The 26,919-nt window shown below is 37.4% G+C and overlaps 2 protein-coding genes and 1 long non-coding RNA gene across 3 annotated transcripts; 1 reads left to right on the top strand and 2 right to left on the bottom strand.

Annotated features, from left to right (window-relative positions):
• The first annotated feature begins 6,297 nt into the window (after window positions 1-6,297).
• Window positions 6,298-7,977, top strand: LOC148930999 (pectin acetylesterase 2-like). The gene is made up of 6 exons (XM_089066681.1): window positions 6,298-6,397; window positions 6,476-6,546; window positions 6,838-6,946; window positions 7,052-7,056; window positions 7,603-7,707; window positions 7,954-7,977. The coding sequence occupies exons 1-6, from the start codon at window positions 6,298-6,300 to the stop codon at window positions 7,975-7,977; spliced, it is 414 nt and encodes a 137-aa protein (XP_088922807.1).
• Window positions 7,978-8,010: 33 nt separating this feature from the next.
• On the bottom strand, window positions 8,011-9,940 carry LOC148930998 (uncharacterized). The gene is made up of 2 exons (XR_016136903.1): window positions 9,291-9,940; window positions 8,011-9,222 (listed from the first exon to the last, which is right to left on the bottom strand). It is a non-coding gene; the product is annotated as an uncharacterized LOC148930998 (long non-coding RNA).
• Window positions 9,941-21,333: 11,393 nt separating this feature from the next.
• LOC148930997 (uncharacterized) lies at window positions 21,334-25,281 on the bottom strand. The gene is made up of 4 exons (XM_089066680.1): window positions 25,127-25,281; window positions 21,928-24,745; window positions 21,643-21,813; window positions 21,334-21,564 (listed from the first exon to the last, which is right to left on the bottom strand). Exons 1-4 carry the CDS (start codon window positions 25,279-25,281, stop codon window positions 21,334-21,336), a joined length of 3,375 nt encoding a protein of 1,124 aa, XP_088922806.1.
• Window positions 25,282-26,919: the final 1,638 nt, after the last annotated feature.

Raw genomic sequence — 26,919 nt, 5'->3', positions numbered from 1 at the left:
AGATATGGAAAAGATATGATAAAACAAAAGATAACTAATTAATTGTAATTTCCCTAAGATATGGATCGTATCACCTCGCCACCGCCACAAGGACGTTGTCCTTCTACGGTGGCGAGTACTGGCGGAGTTTCATCGCTCTGCTCCAGCACCTAGAGCAGGGCGATGCCTTCGGAGAAATTGAGGGTGAGGGGGTGGTGAGCATGACGGCGCCGCGGTGGGTGAAGGCGAGGGTTCGGGGGGTTTCGGCGCGGAGAGACGGGCGACAGAGATTGGTGGCGCTCACTAAGGGAGCCGCAGCCGAGCCACGAGCCGCGGCTCCCCTATAGTGGATGCTCTGAAAATATAGGGAATGAACGGAGTGAGCTGAAGAGAGAGCTGGCGAAGGAGGAATTGAATTTGGGGGATTGACGATGGGAAAAGGGTAGTCGTTTAATTTGCCCTTTAGTTTTTTGTAACTTATTCAATTATTTTACTACTCCTATTTCCTTTTTTTCCCCTTAAGTATTTTTTGGTATGTTTTTCATTACATTTCTTATATAAATGTCTTTTTTGCCTGTATTGAAATCTTTGGTGTTGGACCTCCTTCCTTATTTTAATCCTGGACTAGCTTGAATAACTAAAAATTAAAATGATATACTTTATGTTTTGGGCCAACTTTGATGTAATCCGTTGGGCGTTGGGCTGGAGTACATTGTATTTTTGTTGGGCCTCCTGAGATAATAAGAAGCTGCGTTTTATTTTGGAGCTGAAGGAGTTAAGCGAGGACGAAATAAAGAAGGCCGAGGAAGTGGAAATTTTCTTTTTGGGTCACGAGCCGGCGACGCCTTGGGCAGCCGCGAATAAGCGAAATAATTAAGTTATTAAATGAATACGTCGAATTTAATATTTGTGAGTTAACGAGGATTCGAGTCCAAAAATTCCTATAATCGAGAAAATTTAATCAAAGCCTTATGATGCATGCCTTGTGTTGATGACGGTATGTTATTTATATTTTTAAAAGGTGATTCCTCGCAAGCGAGTCGTGATCGTAAAGGAAAGAAAATAGTTGAGGAATAAGTGCTCAAAGTAGGCTTTATTTCCTAAACTCTTTTATATTTTGAAATCATAATTTGGTGCTATAAGAGCATCTCCAACCATTACACTAAACTCAAACCTATTTTAGTGTAAATGTCACACTAAATATTGATTTTGCTACAACCATTTACACTAAAACTCAAACCTAAAAAAATATTCCTCACCCACTAACTTTTTATACTTTTAATCAAACCTATATATTTTATCTAAATTACACACTAACCCCATGACACTTTGTCAATATCTTAAATTAAATTAAATAAGTATAATATAAGATTTATTAATTAATATAACTAAATATGAAATCTATTATTTATTAAATAAATTATAAAATTCATAAAAATTAAATATAATAAAAATACTATAAAAAAATATTTCAATGTACACATAAAATAACTAAAACTCAAAATTAAAATTCATTTAAAAATACCACAAGTACCTAAACATACTACGACATACACATAAAATAACTAAAACTCAATGTTCGATTGCATATTATTCTCACAAATGGTCAACTAGTGCATTTCGAAGTTCAAGATGAGTACTTTTATTTTTTATTGCATCATATAAATAATTGATTCCATATATTTATATGTACCGGTAAGTTATTAATCTATCTAATAAAATTTTGAAAAAATACTGATTCTATATGTTTATATGTACCGATAAGTTTTTAATCTATCTAATACTCACATTTTGATTCTGTATTGAAAAGTAACGGCTCTTAAAATAATAGATTTTTTTTAATTATGTTGAATAATATAACAATAATATGGGCCAGCCCACTATTTAATAACTAATCAAATATAAATAAGATTGGATTAGGTTATTTTTTCAAGCTTCTTCTTCCTCACGCCACTGAAATGTGTCTGTAAGTTTTTCAATATCTGTATTTTAATTTTTCTATCTTCTCTTCTTCTATTTTGATAAATATGAATTGATTTGGACTTGAATGTAATAACTAAAACTATAAAAAGTGTTTTTGGTATACTTTTAGTGCAAACCTAAAGATAGGTATTTTTTCTTCAAAAACCTATATTGAGATTGGTTTTGCAGTACCATTAGAGGTATCTTTCTACTGCATTTTAGGTTTTTCAGTACTGTTGGAGATGGTCTAAGGTTGGTTTATATGTTATGTCATGCTTTTGATTGTTTTTTATTGTGATGATGTTGTTGTGTTAATGCCTAGTTTGTGAGTTCGCTCTATTAGGCTATAGAGCTATATTGTCTGATGCTTAGTTTGTGAGTTCGTTCCATCAGGCAATAGGACTATGTAAACGAATTCGGGTTTGAGTAGGGTCGCATACCCTAACATGCTAGTGTATACCATTGGGATCGGGAGTCGTCCTTGCTAGTCGCTGGTCTCTTGGGCGAATAGTGTGGCCACACATTCGTCGCACTATGGAAAGGTTGTGATTGATGGATTGTTGAGAAAACAGAGAGATTATTTTGACTGGTCAGTCTATGAAGTTATTTGTGATACTCGATAATATTCTTTTCGTAACGCAAAAAAAAATCAAGTTCACTATGGTATGGATGGCATAATAGTTAAAATATTTTCTGCATAAGTCCACTAAGTATTTTATTGTACCCAATCCTGCATGTGTTTTCCTTATACGCAGGTTGAGCGGTGTTGAACTTGGTTTCTTTTTTAATTTCGAGTGTTGAATATGATGCTCGTTGTCTTTGGATTTAATGTCAAGACATTAATTACTTTAATATTTCCTCATTTATTTGAATATTAAATCTTTCGGTCAAGTTCTTTATGGAAACCCTAGATAATTTTCCGTTCTTAAAGTCTCATTAGTCACGACCACCTACATTTATTAATGTTAGGTCTTGTTTACTTATTTCATGCATAATGTTAGGTCTTGTTTACTTATTTCATGCGCTTTTTATCTTTATCTCTCCTGCACATCTTTCCTCTTAATCAATAATAGTAGTACTATACAAGTTCAATAATTTGAACAGAATAGGAGAAGTAATATATATATCTGCAATAATTTGAATACAATAGGAGAGGGAGGAAAATTGATTTTGCCCTGCAATGTATTGAGGCATTAAAAATGGTACTAGTGTTTTTCCAAAAACTATTTTAGGAAAAAGTTGATATGAACACGATACAAAGGAAAAAAAATTCAAATTAGTAACTTTAATGCACAATCTTTAACAAATAAAAATAATTTTTGAAAAATCATAAGATATAGGAGTATTAATTTTCCCACATCGAAGCACGTGATACAAAAAAATATTTTAACATCCATATTTTACTGAAACTATCTCTTAGCTCATAAAATTGGTTTCTCCTGGTCATTTACCGGAGTAAAGATGAGCTTTTTGTATAATGTCTTAACTTCAAGCCTTACTACCTCCGTATGTAAATTTTGTGTTCTTCATTTTGTAGGCATATTTTTTAAAGCTAGCAAGCTATCAACTCCCTTACCCATCTATAATTCTCCTGAAACTAAATTTATTCATAGCGTTTTCATCTATTAACCTAACATGTTGATGAACTTAGAACTTAATGGTAAGAAGGGCTAAAGTAAATCTGGAAATTGAAAATTTACTAAAAAAATGAAGAAACTAATGGTCGATCACTTGTGAAGGAAGAAGAATAGAAGATAACTAAATATAAAAAACTTGTTTCTCTAATAGTGAAGTGTAGTTACTTTTTATTTTGGAAAATGTTGTGCCTAATTTGTTGTTGACATTTCCAAAATGATTTCGCTTTCACAACACATTTATATTCTATAAGTAATTAATTCACTACAAAATTCATAATTTGAGCACATAATCCATAAATTAACACTAGAAAATGATTATGCCCCGCCAATGATGAACAAGTCCACATTTTTTTGAAATAGACATGGGAATGGGCATAGCAACTGTATACGAAATACTCTATGTTTGAAGAGCTGTCAAAAATACTTCAAAATGTATATATGAAAGTGGCCCAAAAATCTACATAATTAAGTATATAATTGTTACACATGTAGCTCGTCAAAGTTGTCAGCATAAATAAATATTTAAGACGAATGTAGTGTTTTAAGGATCACCTTTCATGATTTTGTATTTTGTCCAATGACATTGGGATATTATGGTGGTACTGTTATGATTGTAAATATTTCATCTAGCTAAAGTATTAGGTGGTATCAAATTTTGAATCTGAAACATACGAGACTGGAAGGTTTACAAATGTATTGTAATAAAATAGTAATGATAGTCATGATGTCGTGTAAAACTAATTAAACTAATAAACTTAAAGAATCGTTCGCGAAATTTTATCTAAAATGAACACATGTTTATAGTATATGTCAAACGTAAAGAAATACTTTTGGAATGGACCAAAATTTTACCTGCCACAAGTCAAAAGTTGATTCAACTAAAAATAGGGGTGTCTGGATATCATTGACTAAGTTTTTCGGGATTAGACAATGATTAATATGATTGTCGGCATATGCTATAAATTAAAACTTTTGGTGGATAAATTAGAAACCAACTTATATACTTACGTACCAATGTTGGATTCATTCTTGTTATACATGATGTCGGCAGTGAATTAGTTGATCCCTATGTTTCAGAAATGGTTAAAATTTCAACAAATTAAATTATATGATTGTTCTATCAACTTCAAATTTTGGTAATAAAATAGAACTATGTTTTGCATGGAGCGCAATGAATCGTACATGTTATAGAAACCACATTAAAGTATCGTCCTTCTCTCCGATCCTATCCGCTCCAATCGACCCCTCCCTATTAGTAAAAAGTATTAATGAAATTAAAACTTCAATATGGTTATGTATAATTTCATTTGGTAAAATTTCACTTTGTATAAGACTTACCCACGTATAAAAAAACCAGAATCGGAAATTCATTTAACTATTGTGCTTTAGGATAATTAGGCCTTTAACTTTTCACAATGCAAGATTGTGGTTAGACCGCTTGTCAAGCTACCAATTAATATAACTCTAAAAAAACATGAACGTCGAAAATGATTTATTTAATGACATGAACAACCCTAAATATTATGAATGCAGGAGATTTTTTATACGCGTTGAGCATTGGTCATTCCCTTATTTAGAAATAGCACTTCCGCCATAGCATCGTAAGTCCAAGCACCCCTAAGATAAATAACCTTGTAATTGACATTTATTTCCTAAACCAAACATTTATCATCATAATATTGATACGAAATCAAAACCTAAAAATTAAATAATACTAAAAGTAGATCTGTTTAGAAGAATTTAAGACTTACTTGATCAATTGACACGAAGGAAGATCTATCACAGTATAAAATGGTGAAATTAATCCAGTTATAAAAGACTGATATTAATAATGAAGCGCAGTTAAATTTTGCATATGGTAAAGAAGATGGACATATGAAGAGCAGAAAATACAAACATGGATTATATGTAACATTATCGTCGAGCATCCCGTCAAATTGGATTGGAGAATAAGGATAATAGTTCATCCTCCTCCTCCTACTTCCATAGTGACTTATTATTCTTTTACGACAATCGTCCAGCAAGATGCACCACCCACCTCCATACAACAAATCAATTGTTTTATCTAAACAATTACTACTATTAATTTCTTTTTTTTCAAGAATGCAATTTACTTGGATAAAAACAATCCAGATGTTAACACCTTATTCATATGCCTTAAATATAAAAAAAACTGACCAAGACCCTTAGCAATAACACTCTTTAGAAGAGTAATGTTTTTGAAATCACAAGCACCATATATTTGAGTTGTTAGTGGAAGTGAGCGCATAAGAAACAACATCAAATGACGAGCCACGATTTTCATTGAATAAATAATCCGGTTCTCGTCATTTGCTGTAGTTTCTTATGTTCTCATTTGCACTAACAACTCAAGTATATGGTGCTCGCGAATTAAAAAACATTACTCTTCTAGAGAGTGTTGTTGTTAAGGACGCTGGTCAGTTTTTTTATTCATAAACAGATTAGAGAAACATATTTATTTTTTATTTATAATATTTGGTGTTGTTTAGAGACACACAGTGTGTCTAAATGGATCTCCGTCTGCATATGTTTATATTAAGAGATGTGAAGAAAGTGTTAATAATTGGATTGTTTTTATCCAAGTAAATTATATTCTTGAGGGGAAAAAGAAATTAATAGTAATTGTTTAGCTAAAAGAATTGATTTGTTATATGGTGGTGGATGATGCATCTTGTTGGATGATTGTCGTACAAGATCAATGAGTTATTATGGAAGTAGGAGGAAGAGGATTGCCTATTATCCTTATTTCCCAATCCAATTTGACGGGATGCTCGAAGATAATGCTACATATAATCTACGTTCGTATTTTCTACTCTTCATATATCCATCTTCTTTGCCATTCATAAAATATAACTTGGCTTCATTATTAATTTCAGTCTTCAATAACCGGACCATTTTCACCATTTTACACTGTGATGGATCTTCCTTCATGTCAAATATAGATCAAGTAAGTCTTAAATTCTTCTACACAGATACTATTTTTATACTATAACTTAGTTATTAAGTTTTAATTTCGTATCAATATTTAAATGATAAATGTTTGGTTTAGACAATAAATGTCAAAGGCAAGGTGATTTATTTTAAGGGTGCTCGGATTTATGATGCTATGTTGGAAGAGCTATTTCTAAATAAGAGAATAGTCGATGCTCAACACATATAGAAAATCTCCTAAATTCATAATATTTAGTGTTGCTTATGTAATTAAATAAATCATTTTTTACGTTCATGTTTTTTACAGGTTATATTAACTGGTAGCTCTTTAGGCGGTTTAACCACAATCTTGCATTGTGACAAGTTTATGGCCCAATTCTCCCAAAGCACAACAATTAAATGTATTTTTGATTCTGGTTTTTTTATACGTGATTAAGTTATACACTAAGTGAAATTTTATCAAATTAAATTATGCATGACCAAATTAAGTTTTAATTTCATTTAAACATTTTTACTAATAGGAATGGTTTGATTGGAGCGGATTGGAGAGAAGAACGATACTTCAATGTGGTTTCTGTACATATATGATTCATTGCCCTCTCTACAAAATATAGTACTCCCTCCGTCCCGGCTAAGATGACACATTGCTTAGCCAGCACGGGGTTTTAGCAGTTATTGGTTAAAGTGTTTAATTGGAGAGAGAGAAGGTAGGTGTAAGTATTAAAGTAGAGAGATAAAGAAAAATGAATATTCTAATAGGAGTGAGAAAAAGTGGTTGAGTGTATTAATTGGAGTGAGAAAGTTACCAAAAAAGGAAATGTGTCATTTTAGTTGGGACAAACTAAAAAGGAAAACGTGTCATCTTAAGCGGGACGGAGGGAGTACTATTTTGTTACCAAAATTTGAAATTGATAGACCGAACATTTACTTTAATTTGTTAAATTTTAACCATTTCTACACATATGTATTAACTAATTCACTACCTACATCATGTACAACAAGGATGAATCTAGTATTAGTACGAAAGAATATAAGTTGGTTTATATTTTTTCCACCAAATGTTTTTTTATAGCAATATGCTGACAATCAGATGAATCAATGTCTATTCCCAGAAAACTTAGTCAACGATATCCAAACGCCCCTATTTTTAGTTGAATCTACTTTTGACTTGTGGCAGGTGAGATTTTTTTTCCTTTCCAAAAGTATTTGTTTGCGTTCGACGTATTTTATAAACGTGTTCATTTTAAATAAAATCTCGAGAACAATTATTTAAGTTTATTACTAGTTTAATTAGTTTTACATAACATCATGATTATCATACTCTTTTATTAATTTTGTAAACATTCCAATCTCATATGTTACAAATTAAAAATTCGATACCACATGATACTTTAGCTAGATGAGATATTTGCAATCATAACAGCACCATTATAATATCCCTATGTAATTGGACACAATATAAAATTATGAATGATGATCATTAAAATACTACATTCGCATAAATATTTATTAATGTTGGAAACTTTGACAAACTACGTGTTGTAACAATTATATTCTTAATTTTGTAGATTTTCGGACCACTTTCATACAGACATTGAAGAGTCTAGACAACTCTTCGAGCAGAGGGTATTTTGTACACAGTTGCTATGTCCATTGCCATGTCTATGCCATAGAAAAGTGGACTTGTTCGTCATTGGCGAGGCATAATCATTTTACGCTATTAATTTTTGGATTATGTGCTCAAATTATGAATTCTGTAGTGGATCAATTACTTATATAATAGGATATATTTTGTAAAAAAAGGAATTCATTTTGGAACTATCAACAACAAATTAGGCACATCATTCTCAAAAATAAAAGGCAACTATACTTCACTTTTAGAAAAATAATTTTGTTATAATACTCCCTTCTTTTCTTCATAGTTGAGTCATTTTTCCATTTTGAGAAGTTTCTTCATAGTTGATTCATTTCCATATATGGTAACTTTTTCTCTTTTTTACTTTACTCTCTCTTACTTTATTCTCTCTACTTTATTCATTTTATACTTTATTCTCTCTACCTTCTCCTCTCTTACTTTTTTATCTATTTATTTAATACATCCAACATTCATTTTTAAAACTCCGTGCCGAAAAATTCTGCCTCAACTATGAAGAAACGGAGGGAGGATATAACAATACCATATTTAGTCATTTTCTATTCTTCTTCCTACACAAGTAGTCGGTCATTTACTTTCTTCATTTTCTTTAGTAAATTTACAATTTCAAAATTCACTTAGCCCTTCCTACCATTAAGTTTTAAGTTCTTGAACATGTTTGTATAATACTCCCTCCGTCCGCGAATAGGAGTCCCGTTTTTCCATTTTGGTCCGTCCGCGAATAGAAGTCCCGGTTCATAATTACCATAAATGGTAAAGAGGCCCCACATTCCACCAACTCATTCCACTCACATATTATTTAAAACTAATATATATAAGTGGGACCCATATTCCACTAACTTTCTTCCACTCACTTTTCTTAATATTTCTTAAAACCCGCACCGATAAGAAATGAGACTCCTATTCGTGGACGGAGGGAGTAACGTGAAAATGCTATGAATAAACATAGATTCAAGAGAATTTACCTTGAACAAAAATGAGGAGGAAGGTGCCGATGAGTAAGGAACTTGATAGCTTTGCTAGCTTCAAAAAAATATACTACAAAATGAAGAGCAAAAAATTTACACGCGAAGGTAATAAGATAGGGTATTATACAAAAATCGCACCATTACTCATGTAAATTTTCAGGAGAAACCGATCGGTCTGGCCAGGACCCGCTTGCTGTCAAGCTATTGAGCTGTTTTAGCCCGGATAAACCAGGCGGTCGGGCCAGGAACCGCTGGCCGGTCAAATCGGTTTTTCAATTTTTTTTTTTGAATCCTCATTTTCCTGCTATTTAGGAATCGTTGTATGAACACCTCCAGCTGAGCATCAGCCCCTGTTTCTTCATCCTTGTCTTCACCACAAACCAACCCCCTTCAACTCAGAATAAATGTACATGTGGAGTACAATGAGGTGGCTTTAGAGAATGATAAACAAGAACGGAGAAATTGAATAGAGCTTGAAAAAGGGGATTGTGAAGTAGAACACAGAGTGAGAAAGGGATTGAGAGAAAGAGAGGAAAATATCAAAATATCAAGGTGGGGAATTTTAAAACCGGATCGGCCATGAACATAAAACCGCTGGAAGGTTAGACCGTCTTCAATCGGAGAAAACCGGCCGGTTGGACTGGAAATTGGTAAGCGGTTGAACCAGTTCAGAGAATTTTTTTCTTTTTTTTTTATCTGAATAACTTCACCTCCTCTCTGTTTTTGACATGAATTCCTACTGATTAAATACGGAGAGAAAATGATAGAGAAAAAAAAGTTGTAAAAGATCAAAATATGGCAGTTTCCAAAGCGAGAGAAAGAAGGTCGCAGAAAGGACGAGATGGGTAAAATTGAAAAGAGATAGAGGGAAAAAGTAACAGATATGTTAGATATTTTAGTGTAATTGGATTAACTTGAATGATCAGTTATTGTTATAATGATACATCATTTAAGTATGGAGGTGCGGAGTGCACGCTTATTTGAATTCGTTATAATATTAGGAGCGAAGCTCCTAGATAGATGAACGGGGGTCCGGGGGCAGCGCCCCCGAGTAGCGGGGTCCAAGGGGCGGCAGCCCCTGGCTGGGGATTTTTATTTCCGACAAAGTTACTGTATCGGAAATTTATCCGAAAATATAATTTCCGAAAGTCGAAGGACTAAATTGCAATTTTGGAAACCTTTGAAATTCGGTTATTTTCGGTTTCATCTCTCAACAGTTGCAATGCTTCATTGCACTGTTTCATCTTCTTCTTCTACTGATTATTTTTCTGGTTCAGTATCATCGAAAATAAAAACATATGATCTTCAAATACTCTGAATTTTATCCGATCAAACATTTTGGTTGAACCCCGAAATTGATTTGATCTGAAAGTGATAAATACGACTTTCAGATATCCGGTTATTGTTTCTCTGTTTTATATCTCCCTAACAAATAGGCAGCGAAATACGACGAAATGAAGGAAGTAATGATGGAATACTTAAGAGGATGTGTTACTAAAAGGATGAGTTATTTAATTAAGATAAATAAGAACAATTGTGTCACTCACAAAATGTATTTTTTTTTGGACGGATGGTATATTATTTTGAGTGAACTACAAAAAAATGGTCCTTGGACTATGTGTTTATCTTGCCCATAGTCCCTGGACTTTAAAAATATCGTCAGTAGTCTCTGGACTAAGGGTTTATCTCGAAATTGGTCCTTTTAGCTTTTTTTGGTACGAAAATACCCTTTGATATTATTTTGAGGGGTTTGGGCAATTTGATCTTTTTACACTTTTAACATTTTAAATCTGATATTATTTCAATTATGTACTAACTTTGATATTATTTCAAATTTATCATCCTTTTTCTCTTTTGTCATCCTTCACTTTGTTTCTTTATTTCAATATTAGATTTAATTTTACAAAATTTTAAATTTTAATTTTAAATATCAATAAAAAATTTTAATTATAAAAATTATTAAATAGCAAAAATTAATAGTTATAATCAATATTTGATAGTGTATAGTACTATGTAATCAATAAGGTATGACAACGCCTTAGTTTTAATCAATATTTAATACAGTAGCTTTAATAATAAATAGATTATATAACACAATTTATTTTGAAATAAATATGCATCTAATGTAAGACTAATATAATTTTCGTTTATTAATTTGAAAACAATCAAAATTTACTAGAAAATTTCAACAAAAATACTCATATATAAAATTTTTAGTAGGATCAAATTTTTAGTCAACTTCATAATATTTAATCACAAGCAATTATAACAACCGAACGGAGGCTAAATAGAATAACTCTTATTTTTCCGTCATGATTAATATTATTTTTCTGTACTTCTTCAATTCAATTGAACATTATATTAAATAATAAAAATTAATAGTTTTAATCAATATTTATAGTGTCCATGAATTAATAGTTTTCATTAAAAAAATTTATTGATATTTAAAAATCTAAATATTAAATTTAATTTTATAACATTAAATCTAATATTGAAATAAATAAAAAAATAAATTTAGTGAAGGATAACAAAATGGAAGAATGATAATTTTGAAATAATATCAAAGTTAGTACATAACTGATATAATATCAGATTTAAAATGTAAAAGTGTAAAAAGACCAAATTGCTCAAACCCTCCAAAATAATATCAAAGGGTATTTTCGTACCAAAAAAAGCCAAAAGGACCAATTTCGAGATAAACCCTTAGTGCGGGGATTACTGGCGATATTTTTAAAGTCCAGGGACTATGATCGAGATAAACCCATAGTCCAGGGACCATTTTTATAGTTCACTCTATTATTTTTAGTACATTCTTCTTTTTCATTGTTCATAGACAAACTTGTTGCAGATTCTTCTTCAATTCTTCTTTTCCACTAACCTACTTTTTCATTGTTTAAATTTACTAATGTCCAAACTTCAATTCAAACTCGAGATCTTTGGCCTCAAGAATTACAACTTTTTCACTAGGCCAGCTCACACATGCAACTTCAGCCCTTCTTTTTAAAAAGAGGGTTACAAATTAATTTATAGTCCTTTCGTTCAAAAGGAATATGCATTTTGGATTCGGCACGAATTTTAATGCAAAATTAGTAAAGTAAGAGAGTAGTAGAGAGAAAAAGTAATTAAGGTATTGTTAGTGGAGAATGGGTGTCACTTTATTAGAAAGAAAAGAGTTTTATTGGAAAGCGCATATTCTTGTAGGACGGACTAAAATGGGAAGAGTGCATATTATTGTGCGACATATGAATACTATATAAAACTTATATTCACTAATTAAACTTATATTAAAAAAATTGAACTATATAGAATATGGTTTTGGTAGATCAGATATTCAATTAAATTAAAATTACATGAAAAAAAGGAAACATAATTGTTGAATTGGGGTTAGGCCTGATTTAAATTACATGAAAAAAGGAAACATAATTAGTGAATGGGTTAGGCCTGATTTAAATTGAGTAGGTTCACGTCAACATGATCGAATTTCCCATTAAATTTTGATATGGGAAGAGTAAATTTAAATCTTAGCTAAAACAAGAACAACCGCTTTTCAAAAGGCATGGGTTACTCCTTACATCATTCACCTCCACTTTAGTACCATCAAAATAAATTTTATGTAGCTACATTTGGACCACAAACTCACTTTTCATTACTGAAAATGTAATATTATACTTAGTACTGTTACTGTAATTACCATTAGACTTATTTTTCTCATGACTAACCTCACGTAGATATGGGATAGTGATAAAATGTAAACTCATATATTATACAAATTCAAAACTGCTCAACATAGTTTCAATACAATATCAATACAGTATAAAATTTCAAGATTTTAATGTTAACACAATATCAACGCAATATCAACACAGCATCATCATTGACTACCGTTGAAATTCTGTGGACATTTTCCTGTTGATGTTTTTTTGTGATCTGTTGACATTTTTCAATGGTCCAGATCATAGTTTTGAATTGGTACAATATTTAGAGTTTTCATTTGATCACATCCCGGTAGACATATAGATATGTGTAACATAGGGACGTGATCAGATCAATAAGTGAAATTCTGTCAAAAATTAAAACAAATCTCAGTCATTGGATCTTGTAATGTAACCGTTAGATTAATGTCACATGTCATCTAGTAATGTAGATTACTGGTGAAATAATGTAACTTAGCTAATAAAGTACTACTATTATTTTAGTATAACAATGTAGCATTTTAGTCTAATAATGTAGCTCGGCTAATGTAGCATCTTGGGCTACTAATGTAGCCAATCACAACCATCCAATATAAGGATCCAAGGACTGAGATTTGTTTTGATTTTTAACAGAATTTCACTTATTGACCATAGTGCACCATGTGTAACATATATTAAACTAACATTTGTGGACGAAATAAGTTATATAGACGTATTTTCAATTGGATTTATATATTTATATAATATTGGAATTGGGATTTATTTAGTTAGTTAATAAATAAGAGTAAGTTATTTAGTTTTACGTGGATAAATTAACATATGCGGTTGCTTTATTTATTAGATTAATAAAATAATTTGAAATACACACTAACATTTTTATGGTTTCCACATCAAATGTTCATTGCAACGTAGATAAGTGATATGTGATTTTGGTAGTCATATCTACAATTTGATCGTCGAAAATATTTTGCGCTACATTTTATTTCAAGAAATTATATGTTAACAATGAAATAAAATTGATAATTTACCCTAAAGTTTAGTGGAGTACTTCATATATTTATATTACTACAAGCAACAAACAACTTAGCCCTTATAAAAGTATAGATATTTGCTGATCACGGTAACGACACGTGTTATCTTAATAGGTAAAAGATTAAGTCTATAGTTAAAGTCACAAATTTAAAAATCTACACAAATGGAGTATATTTAGATAAAAGTGCGGAATCTCAATTTTTTATTTGGTGAAATAATCAAGAGAGGGTGGTAGAAAACAGAAACTAACTCAGAATCTACCTTCTTCCACATGAGATGATGGAATATGCACACACGTCCTCGGTCCATAAAATATCGTCCAAGTTTGACTCAGCGCGAGTTTAAGAAATGTGAAGAAAAGTGAGTTGAAAAGTTAGTGGAATTATGATCCCACGTTAATATACTCCTATTAATTTATAATAGAATGTGAGTGCAAAGAGTTAATGGAAAGTTGGGTCCATTTACTAAAAATAGAAAAAGCAAAGTGAATAACTTTTCACATAAGGATCAAAATGGCAAAACTGAACAATATTTTACGGACATAGGGAGAATATTTTACCTCTTGCTGATAGGAACACACTTTAAATGGCTATACCTTTATATTAGCATCCAAGTAAAAGAGGGTCAGAGTTAATGAGAAATCTATACCCATTACTTGTGTGAACTAAAAAAAAAATTAACGTATTTTTAGTGGAGTAATTCAACTAACAAATTCAGCATTTATAGATCTATATTTTGAAGTAATTAGGTTCTCTATTTTCTCTCATTTTTGACGTGGACATGCAAAATAAATCATGATAGATATTTATCTGATTTTGTGAAACTTAACTTATCGGTATGGGGCTTAACGTGTTAGTACGTAGGTCAATGATTAAAATTATCGGTATGGGGCTTATCACAGTTTCTCATATTGGCCAATTATTCAACGTAGATCCACACACACAATATAGTACTCCTAGTACAGTAGTACTACTTGATATAGGTTTGACAGACTTAAAATCATTATACCTCAATGACTTCAATATTTAAATTTAAACTGTCGATTGAGTCTTTGAATTTCAAAACGTTACAAGAAATGTGTCGAATATTTAATGGAAAATAATAATGAGAATTATTTTTGTAACTCCATCAAATTTATTGCGAAACACTAAAATGAACCATGAATTAAATTTTTAATACTCTGAAACTGCCCGAGGGATTTTAAAATTTTAGACATAACTTATAAATATTATAATTACAAAATTCATAAATATTTAAAATATTACGCACACACAAAAATATATTTATATTTATAATAGTGTGAGATAGAAGTAGCTATTGACTTGCTGGAGTGATATACTCCGTATAACTAATACTACTAATCAAAATAAAAATAAAAACTACAGTTATATGTTTCTCCTACTGTCGCATAATAAGAGTCTTATTTGGTTTGAACACGGATTTTAAGAAATGTAAAGAAAAATGAATTGAATAAGTTAGTGGAATTTGAGTCTCACATATATATTAACTAGTGTTAACACATGTGCTATGCACGGGTTATAGGATTTTCAATAATGACGACAATTGGTAAGTAATTTAAAATAAATATAAATACATTATGGAGAAAAATATCATTCTAAGTAAACTATTTAGTAATAGACACGTGAATTTATAAAAAATTGATTTGTAAAATTGAGTGAAAAAGTAAGACAAAGTATAATGAAGAGATAACGATGTTTATATTTAAGATTGTAGAATATAATTCCATTGATTAGAATGTATATAAGGAAATATGCAACTAAAATGAATTTTGAGGGCTAATCTTATACAACTTCAATATAATAAAATCAGAATTACAAAATAGTAGTTAACAATATAACTAAATAAATAAATCATAAGTTTCCATAACAAAAATAATAAAAATAGAAAAATAGAAAAATAGAAAGTACAATAGTAACAACAACCAGGAGTTTATAAATTTTGAAAAACTTCTTTTTAAACAACATTAATAGTTGAATCTCCACTCCTATCAATATCATCTTTACAAACTAATATCTTCAAACATCACACCATGTGACTCTTGATACAACAACATACAGTTGTCTATGACTGAAGACAGGCTTTTTCAGAAACAATCCAACATGTGAAAGCGATTGACCTTGACTTTTGTTAATATTCATTGCATAAGATGCAGTTAATGGAAATTGTCGTCGTTGGAATTTGAATGGCAACGATGGATCAGATGGTATTAAAGTCATTCGAGGAATCAACACCTTAAGACCAGCATTATGACCAGCCAATACTTGTCCCTCCAAAACATAGTCACCTAAACGTGTAATAATCGATCGGGTGTCATTACACAAACCATTAGAAGGATCTATGTTCCTTAACAACATCACTGGAGTACCAACTTTTAGCAACAATTCATGATTAGGAGTACCTTAACATTTCAAATTATTCAAAATTCAACGGTATGAATCTCAGCAAAGCCATTTGATGTCTAATCCGAGTTTGATATGCTATCAGAGCTCAAATAAACTCAACCTTGAGACTGATCCAATGAAATCATGAATTGATTAACCTCATCAACTACCTCTAATGTCATGACCGCATTTTGCTAAGGATAGCGAAAGCAGGTAAATCGCGACTAATGGGGGATTAAAGAAGCGGGGAAAGAAAGGGGGAAAGAACTTGTGAATATACTCAAAGGCCAAGTCGAACACTTCCTAGAATGGAAGCCAAATGTACCATTTCATGGTCTTAGAACTAGAATGAATATTACATCAATAAATCAGAGTTCGAAGGTGAGATTCTAAGATGTCTCACTTCACAAAAGAGCAGCGGAATAAGTCCATACTAGACGACTTCGTGTATGAAGACACGAAACGTGAAGAGATCCACTTGATTATTTAGTAGCATCGACTCCGATCACATCTCCATCCTCTTGATGTTCAACCTGCACATTTATAAATACATGCAGGGCTGAGTACATGAGTACTCAGTGGACACATGCCGAAAACAAAACATACAATATATAGTTGTCATCCATCCACAGTATCGCACGGGGGTTTTTCTTAAAAGGCCCGAGCATACTAAATTCTCTGTGAGCTAAATGTTCGATTGATCAATCTAAGTTCTTTTGGATCATCGCCTTATCTGATAATCGTGTACCGTGAAGGTGGCCACCTTCAGCGGACACATCGCCGGCCAACAGCTGATGGCTCACGGCTCTCGTGCACATTATTCCGAACAGGATATGCGGTCCTATTGGGAACCGAATTCTTTAAACTCGGGCTGGCATCGCCAAAACCCACGGGCTACAACCCCAACAGATAGGCCTCAAAACAAATATTTATGGCATGACAACACTTTAAAACAATCACTGCTTCATTTTGAGAAAATGATTTTTCATAACTTCAAAAGTATTTGCTTTATATCCACACTATAGTGCTGGATATTAAAAGAAAGCCCACCTGGTATGCTTATGTCTCAACTCAATTACTCGCTTTGGCCTCACTCGCCCTTGAGCAATTTATCCCTTGAAAATAAATAGCGTAGCACGCTAATTAATACTTGAATTGTTTCTCTTTAGAAAGAATGCATGCATCCTATTGGATAGCACCTATATCTCAGTCTCGGCCTATAGGATTTTTCTTAATCCTACCTCGGCTTTACTACTCTGCAGAGCTTATTTATTCTCTTTATTAACTTTGGAGAAATTCTGTTTTCTCTAACTCAAATATTCGGGCACTAAATAACAAGAATATGAATTCTTGGAAAGTCTCTTCTTAAATCTTTTTCTTCGGATTTTTCTTAAGGCCGCCCATGGCGTCGCGGGGCGACGCCGGTCGGCTTTCGCGTCTTCCACTATACTACTTTATTTTTCCGGACTCTAAATAAATTATTTGAGAATTTATTCCTCGGCCTTCGAGCTCCAACTCTATTTTTTTCCATCTTTGGAAACTTAGTAAATTATTCGGGAATTAATTAATTGAGCTCCATCTCAATTCTTAAATAATTCCAGCTTAATTTAAATCCATAACTTGGCCCAAAGCGCACTGCACTCAATTAATTATAACAATTCAAGTGGCCCACTTATCCATTTGTTCCATTAAATGGGACTTAGCCCAACTATAATTCTCTTGGTCCACTAAACAACTCAACTAAAATAATGGGAGGCCCAATTAAAAGAAATAAGGCACCAACCCAATTCTCCTCAAGTGCTATCGGCACTTCTCAATATTCCTTCATCAAAATACTCAGAACTCAAGGCACTTCACCTCCTTCCCCCTTTTCTTCTCTCGGCGGAAATTCAGCCGCCCCCGCCCCTTACTCACGACCTTCTCGGCGATCGCCATCTCCGGCGTCGCCGGAGCTCTCTCCTTCTTCCCCTAAAACCCCCTTTTTTTTTTCTTTCATCTCTTAACTCCAAATCAAATCCCTAAATCAATTTCAAAATCCCTAAATTGAAATCAAATCAAAGCACCCGGCGGCGTCTTCTCCTCGCGCCCGCCGCTGCTCCGATCTCGCGGCTGCTCCTCCTCGGCGGCCTTGACTCCGCCGGTTCTCCATTCGGTGAAGTCCCGGTTAGGGAGAAGGCGTCGCCTCTCCCTTCGTCAGCTTCTCCCTCTCGCTCGGCGGCCTCACCGCACCGCCGCCGTCATCGCTCGCCGTCGGCGTCCTCGGCGAACCTAGCGGTAGAGAGGAGGCATCGCCTCCATCTCCCTCTCTCAGCCGCGACCTGCAGCTGCTCTGCGGAGGTTTTCGGAGTCCCGCCGTCGCCGGCTACCTCGCCCCTGCTGCCGCCGTGATCCGCAGCTTCTCCGCGGAAGTTCTTCGGCTCCGTCGACACTCGCCGTCGCCGGCAGCCCCTCCGCCTAAGCTAAGTCCTCTCCCCCTACCCTTTACTCTTTTTTTTTTTTGAGTTATGGCAGCAGCTTGCTGATTGTTAGCATGTGGTATGATCTTGTTGGAGCATTTGTTAATTCTCATGATCTAAATCTTTGAGAGCCTACTGGATTGGTTCCTTTCCTTGGTTTGATTGCTTTCCTTGCAATACTAGTTACTGATTTATCAATTGGGGCACTTAGCTTACTGCATTGAGTCTCTATTTCTTACACATGCTTACTGTGGGAGAACTTGAGGGTTCTACTATTGTTCCATACTTGGTTGTGAGAGTTCTATGGATATTCTAAGTTCTTGCGCTATTTACTGAGCTAGCTCTACATGATGCAAAGGGTGTTGTTGGGATTACCTTAACGTGGTTGAATCCTCCTCGGTGGTGGCTGTCCTTGCCGTCACCGCTCGCTGCCCTCTCCCTCCTCCCTCGCTGCTCTTCGCGTTTGGTGTTGCAGAATTTGTGGTGATGGAATGTGGTGGTGGAGGAGGTGAGGAGAGGTTGCTTATATGGTGCTAAGCTATTGAAAGCTAGGCTTGAGACTTGGAGTCAAAGACTCCTATTTTGGGCTTGTTAGCTCTCTTACTTTCGAGCTTGATGATTGTGAGATTCTTGCCGTTTTGGTGATTGTGGCTGATTCTCTTGGCTGATTTCTCGGCCTCGATCGACGGGGTGATGAGAGTTTGTCTCATCCTCTATTTTTGGGCTTGTGTAGGAGCTCGCTCTCCAATGCCCCTTTGTCTCGACTCCCTTTTGATGTTAGAGGAGATGGTGATCAAGATTTTCTCACCTCATGCTATACTTTGTAGCTTACTTAGCTACATTATCACTAAATGCTCCATCTCTTTATTTAGCTTGTGCTTCCCTCTCTCTTTACATGTGAGTCATCTTCTAATACCCTCTTTGGTGTTAATATTGCAGGTACAAGGCTGTAACTTGGAGCCTTATGGGCTGAAAATCGAGAAGGAGATTGAGGGGGAAAGAAAGAAGATGCTCCTCTAGAGATCCTTTGGCTCCATCACCAAAATACCTAGCTTCCAACTTGCTCACTAGTGTAGGATAATGGTGTAGAGAAGATGTGTGTGTGTCACCCTCACATATGTAACATGTGCTAGATGTATCTCCAACATTCTTGTGTAATTTGTTCCTCAATTATTTATCTAATAAAAGCATAGCTTTACTTTTATCCTTGACACATAATTTCCTTGCACTTTATTTCATCCAACGAAAAATACTTAAATTACTCCAAAGTCGAATACAACGAGGAAGGTACGATTACACAACTTCTAGGAGAAAATTAATTAAGCTACTAAATCCGATTTATCTCGAAAGAAAGGATCGAAATTTCCGGGGCGTCACATTCCACCCTCCTTATCAGAAATTTCGTCCCGAAATTTGTGCCGCTCTACTCGAAAAGTTCGGGGTAACGTTCCCTCATCTTATCCTCCAACTCCCACGTGGCTTCTTCTTGCCCGTGGTGCTCCCACAGTACTTTCACCGAAGTGATAGACTTATTCCTCAATTGTTGCACTTTTCTATCCAAAATTTTCTTTGGCTTTTCCTCATAGCTCAGATCCGGATTTATTATCATCTCTTCTTGGTGAATCACGTGCTTTGGATCAAAAACATACTTTCTAAGCTGAGATACATGGAACACGTTGTGAACGTTTCCAAAGCTTGGCGGTAGCGCCAATCGATAAGCTACTGGTCCGACCGCTTCCAAGATCTCATACGGTCCTATATAGCGGGGTCGAAGTTTTCCCTTGACTCCAAATCTGGTGATCCCTTTCGAGGGCGATACTTTCAAGAAAACCTTATCTCCCACATTAAACTGCAAATCCGTCCGCCGAATATCTGCATAGGACTTCTGTCTGTCCTGAGCCTCCTTGATCCTCTCTCGGATCTTTCTGACAACTTCTATCATCTCTTCGACCGCATCTGGGCCCAGAATTTTCCTCTCACCAACCTCGTCCCAATAGAGGGGTGATCTACACTTTCTTCCGTACAGAGCTTCGTACGGAGCCATATCAATCGTTGCCTGGTAGCTATTGTTATAGGCAAACTCTATTAGCGGCAGTACTCGTTCCCAATTGCTCCCTCTATCGAGCACTACTGCCCTTAGCATGTCCTCTAGTGTTTGAATCGTTCTCTCCGACTGCCCGTCGGTCTGCGGATGAAAAGCAGTGCTAAAATTCAGCTGCTTCCCTAGCTCTTTCTGTAGGCTCTTCCAAAATCTGGACGTGAATTTAGCATCTCTGTCTGACGTAATCGTCGCTGGTATGCCGTGCAGGCGAATGATCTCCTTCACATACAACTGGGCTAGCTTCTCCGACCCGTATGTGATAGGTATCGGTACAAAATGGGCGCTCTTAGTGAGACGATCCACTATCACCCAGATTGCAGTATTTCCTTTTTGAGATTTCGGCAATCCCGTAACGAAATCCATAGTTACGTGTTCCCATTTCCACTCGGGAATCTCCAATGGTTGCAACTTTTCATAAGGTCGCTGGTGTAGTGCCTTCACTTGTTGACAGGCAAGACACCTCTTAACGAAAGATGCTATATCTCTCTTCATACCGTCTCACCAGAACTTCTTCTTCAAGTCCTGATACATCTTTGTACTCCCTGGGTGGGCGGTGTATGGAGTATCGTGTGCCTCGCTCATTATCTCGTTCCTGAGCTCTTCCTGGTTCGGCACACACAATCTCCCTTCGAATGTGAGGGCGTTATCTGCCTCCTCCTGGTAGTTCTTTTGTTCGCCCGCTCTCACTTTTAGGCGCAACTTCTCTAGAGTTTCGTCCCGTCTCTGGGCCTAGATGATTCTGCCTCTCAAATCGGGAATAACTACTAGAGTGGAAACTATGCCTTCTACAGTTTCGGGTGCTCGCACCATTTCTAAACTCATTCTATCGAATTCTCGCAGCAATGTCTCTTCCTGAGTGAACAGGACTGCCACTTGGTGCTGAGCCTTCCGGCTCAACGCGTCTGCCACAACGTTGGCCTTGCCTGGGTGGTAATTTATGCCGCAGTCATAGTCTTTTACTAATTCGAGCCATCTCCTCTGTCGCATATTCAAGTCCTTCTGCTCGAAGAAGTATTTGAGACTCTTGTGGTCCGTGAAAATTTCACACCTAACTCCATATAGGTGGTGTCTCCAAATTTTCAAGGCGTGGACCACTGCCGCTAGTTCTAGGTCGTGTGTTGGATAGTTGAGCTCGTGTGGCCTGAGTTGCCATGACGCATAAGCGATCACCTTCCCATTCTGCATCAACACACATCCAAGTCCGCTCTTGGAGGCATCCGTATACACAACGTAGTCCGTCCCTGGCTCTGGGACTACTAGTACGGGTGCGCTGGTCAATTTCTCCTTTAACAGCTGAAAACTCGCCTCGCACTCAGGAGACCATGAGACCTTGGTTCCCTTCTTGAGTTGCTGAGTCATCGGCCGTGCAATCTTCGAGAATCCTTCAATGAATCTTCTATAGTAGCCTGCCAGTCCTAAGAAACTTCGGATCTCGTTGGGCGTAGTTGGTACCTTCCAATTTCGTACCGCCTCCACTTTTGCAGGGTCCACTCGGATCCCTTCCGCTGTCACAATGTGTCCAAGGAAATTCACCTCATTGAGCCAAAATTCACACTTGCTGAATTTGGCGTACAACTTCTCCGCCCGAAGCGTCTCTAGAGCAGTCCTTAAATGCTCCTCATGTTCCTTCTTATTCTTAGAGTATATCAGCACATCGTCAATGAAGACTAGGACAAACTTGTCGAGGTAGGGGTGGAAAACGCAGTTCATCAGGTCCATGAACACTGCCGGTGCATTCGTTAGTCCAAACGGCACCACCGTAAACTCATAGTGACCATATCTGGTTCGGAAGGCCGTCTTGGGCACATCCGCTGGTTTAATCTTCAGTTGATGGTATCCCGACTTCAGATCCATCTTAGAAAATACGCTAGCTCCTTTGAGCTGGTCAAACAAATCGTCGATTCTGGGTAAGGGATACTTGTTCTTGAGAGTCAGCTTGTTAAGCTCTCGGTAGTCCACACACATCCTCATGGTCCCGTCTTTCTTCTTGACGAACAGTACAGGTGCTCCCCATGGCGAGACGCTGGGTCTGATGAATCCCAGGTCCAGGAGTTCTTGCAGCTGTACCTTCAGTTCATCTAGTTCCTTTGGGGCCATTCGGTATGGTGCCTTTGATACTGGAGCAGATCCTGGTTCTAGATCTATAATGAACTCCACTTGCTTGTCTGGCGGCAAACCCGGTAGTGTGTCAGGAAACACATCCGAAAATTCGCGAGCGATGTCGACCTCTTCCAATTTCCTTTCGTCTTTCTCCTCTTTGTTCAAGTGGACAAGGTATGCGGGGCATCCTTTCCCCATCAGCTTGTTGGCTTGTAACATCGATATTACAGATTTTCGCGTTCCTAAAGAAATTCCGTGAAAGCGGGTAGCTTCACCTTCGGGGTTTCCAAACGAAATTTGCCTCTCTTTGCAATGGATCGTGGCATGGTTTTCAGCCAGCCAGTCCATTCCTAGTATTATGTCCACATCCCACATGATCATAACACTCAAGTTGTTCGCTACAATCTTAAGTTCGCCCAGAGTGATCTCTAAGTTCGAGCAAGTACGAGAAATCTCCATACATCCTCCTACTGGGGAAACTACTTCCATTCTATGTTCTGACTCCTTAGTAGCGAGTTTCAAAGTAGTCACGCAATTTGCAGAAATAAACGAATGCGAAGCACCAGTATCAAACAGAAGCATAACAGGGGTATTGAAGATCTTACCCATGCCTGCCAAGTTTCCCTGGTTCACCTCTGGCTGCTTCTGCCTCATTGCATAAGCTCGAGCCTGTGATGGGAGTTTTGGCCTCTGCTGCTGATTCCTCGGTGCCTGTCGTGGATTTGCTCCAGGTTGAACATTCATTGCGCGCAGTTGTGGGTGCTGAGCTGACGGGTGAGATTTTGCTCCCGTCCCTGAAGTCTTGTTTGGGCAGTATTTGGCAAAGTGCCCAGTCTTCCCGCAGTTGAAGCAACCATCAGTCCCTAACTTGCAGATGCCGCTGTGCAGTCTGTTGCATTTGGGGCATAAGTTGGACTTTGGGGTATTCCCCTTGAATGATCCAGGGGTAGTTTGATATCCGCCACCTTGTGTCTTGCTTGGTCCATATCCTCCCCGCTTAGGCTCAGATTGGGCCTGCGGTCCTTCCCATTTCCTCTTGTCCCTGAATGCTTGGGACTGAGCTGGGGGTGGAGCATGATTCACAGCTGACCCGGTTTTCTCTCCCGGCATAGCTGCCTCAATGTCCAATGCTCGTCCTAGAGCTTCAGTGTAGGACAGTCCTTCATGACTGGCCAGAGTCATCCTTATCTCGTACCTTAGACCGGTACAGAATTTCTCGGCCATCTTTTGGTCGGTGTCCACCTGATCTGGTGCGTACCGAGCCATCTCACAGAACATACGATCATAATCAGTCACTGACATCCGTCCTTGTTTCAGATGGTAGAATTCTACCTCCTTCTTCTTCCGGTAGCTCTTAGGGATGTACTTGCCATAGACCTCAGCTTTAAATTCCTCCCAAGTCATCTCCCTGAGCTGCTCTGGAGTCATGGTCTTCTTCCTTGCTTCCCACCAGAAGTCAGCAGGTCCGATCAGTTGAAACGTCACGCAAGACAGACGCTCTTGGTCTGTGCAGTGCAGAAAGTTGAATATGCGCTCCAGTGCGCGTATCCAAGTTTCAGCAACAGTTGGGTCTCCTAACCCATTGAACACTGGTGGATTCTGTCTCAGAAACATCTCTTCGACCCTACGGTCCTGTGGCTGGGGTGGTGGTAGAGGTGGTGAAGGTGGTGGAACAGGTGATGGGGGTGGTGTTACTTCATACCAATCTCCTTGAACTTCTTCCTCCAAGATAGGGAGTTCTCTTCGGCCTCGACCTCGGCCTCTCCCACGTCCTCGGCCTCGTGGCCCATCAGCTCTCCTTGGAGGCATCCTAATTGTTCACGCAATTACTCGTTAAGTACTATCAAAATTTGAGGGCAAAACATAACAACTGCATCATAGAAGCGAACGCAACTTTTCCAAGATAACTGATTTTCCATAAAAATCATCAGATCAGTACATCGTCAAAGGGATAAAAGAGTCTGCCTCGAAAGGACTTTTTACAAAAGATGAATCCTAAAACGTACACCCAAGTACGTATTGTGAAGCCCCGATACTGCGGAACATCACTAAAGTACTTAGCCACTGCCCTCCTAACATCCCGGGTCTTATGTGCTAACAAAACGTGATCTACTGAAAGTCCTAAAAGAAAAGAACAACTACATCAGAACGCCATCATACTAGGACGTTTCTAATGGTACAACCTCTTTACTGCTCATCGTCTGATCCCTCCGAGCTCACTCCCGAGCTCCCCTCAAAGTCATCATCACTGTCCTCGACCAGAATGGGATCATCTGCCACTGCTCCCGGTAGATCCTCGTGTGCAGGCTGGGGCACCTCTGGGAACAGAGCATCATCTAGGTCCATCTCAACTCGGAGGGCTTGCAGCCAAGCCTCCTACTCCTCTGACTGTCACCGCAGCTCGGCGTGAAAGTCCTCATCCCAGACGTGGGCCCGTAGTGGCACGTGCACCTCTAGCCTCTGCCCCTCCCTCTCGGGGGCTCTCTCCTGTGCTACCACCGCACGGTCCATCCATGGCTCCCCTAGGTCCTCCTCCTCATCCATAGCAACCATCGGGGCCTTGCTCCGCCCCTCGGGGTCATACGCTGCGCCATCGAGCCGACGCATCACCGGCTCTCGGCTGGTACCTGGGGGTAGATCCGTAACAAGCTGCCGGGACGACCCTGCCTCGTGGTCGTGAACTCCCCGTGTGCCGTCCTCGGGACGGATCGACGAGCGCCACTGAAGTGGGGGTGGCGGTAAGTCGCCTTCCGCAATAGGCGGAACCTCTGGGTAGTGTACGGAATGTAGGAAAACGAAAGACACGAAGCCACGAAAATCCCCCACCTCCTCCTGGGTGTCGATCCTCCTATAGATATAACTGCTGGACAGCCACTCGGCCCATGCTCCCCACTCCTCGGGGAGTACGGAGATCAGCTGGTGGATGCCATCGAGCTCAGTAGCGCCGCCGTACTGGTGGGTCCTCTCCCACAGCTGATAAAACCTGCTCACGATCGGTATAATGCTCTCTCCTACGTACGGTCGATAAGCTCTGAACTCGCGGAGTGCATACTCTGCGCAACTCTCAAAAATACTCAACGGGGGTCTAGTGGGATCACGTCCCTCCATCTACACAAAGGGTACGGCACGAGTCAGAAGGAGGTACTCAAAGAAAACGTAGCGTAAAAGCGATGCATGAGAGTCTAAGTCAAAGGAATCCTCAACTAGAGCCACTATACTGTGTGATCTAACGTCGACAACTAAGTTCACACCTCAAATCTAACGTTTCTAAAGGTTCTCGCGAAACGTGATGGAATCGATACTCTCTTTCGGGTCAAATCGAGTGGCATAGCCACCGCGAGGATCTATCTTGTGCTATTCCCTTATAGCATCGTTCCTCATTTTCCTTTTTAACATTTGCCCCTCTTGTGCTCTCGTGCACTGGGCGTCGACTCTTCTTGCGCAAAAGTCGTGTCACCGCGGATCACGCTTTCGTGCCTAACTCTGTCTAGCATCGTCTCAAAATTGTTGCTTAGGAAAGCAATTATAGGATTTGTAGTTCATCCTTTATAGTCTCATCTCGAGCTACATTCTTCAAGTAAACTCTTTTTCACACTATGTTTTTTCATTCCCGACTGGGATTATCTCTGGTCACACTTGCATCGGTTATCTCAAAATTCCACTTCTTTACTTCCAACTTGGTTGAACGTCATGGAGATGATCGAGTCGATTTCTTGGAATGATCTAGTGAACAAGTCTAGATCTTGACTGAAGAAAGTTTGGATCTCAGAGCAAGAAAGAAACTGAGTGCTCTGATACCACTCTGTCACGACCGCATTTTGCTAAGGATAGCGAAAGCGGGTAAATCGCGACTAATGGGGGATTAAAGAAGCGGGGAAAGAAAGGGGGAAAGAACTTGTGAATATACTCAAAGGCCAAGTCGAACACTTCCTAGAATGGAAGCCAAATGTACCATTTCATGGTCTTAGAACTAGAATGAATATT

Source organism: Salvia hispanica, chromosome 3, assembly GCF_029641045.1.
Source record: "Salvia hispanica isolate PSC_SH4W2 chromosome 3, Shi_PSC_v1, whole genome shotgun sequence".
NCBI lineage: Eukaryota > Viridiplantae > Streptophyta > Magnoliopsida > Lamiales > Lamiaceae > Salvia > Salvia hispanica.
This window is presented reverse-complemented; position numbering and strand designations above follow the sequence as displayed.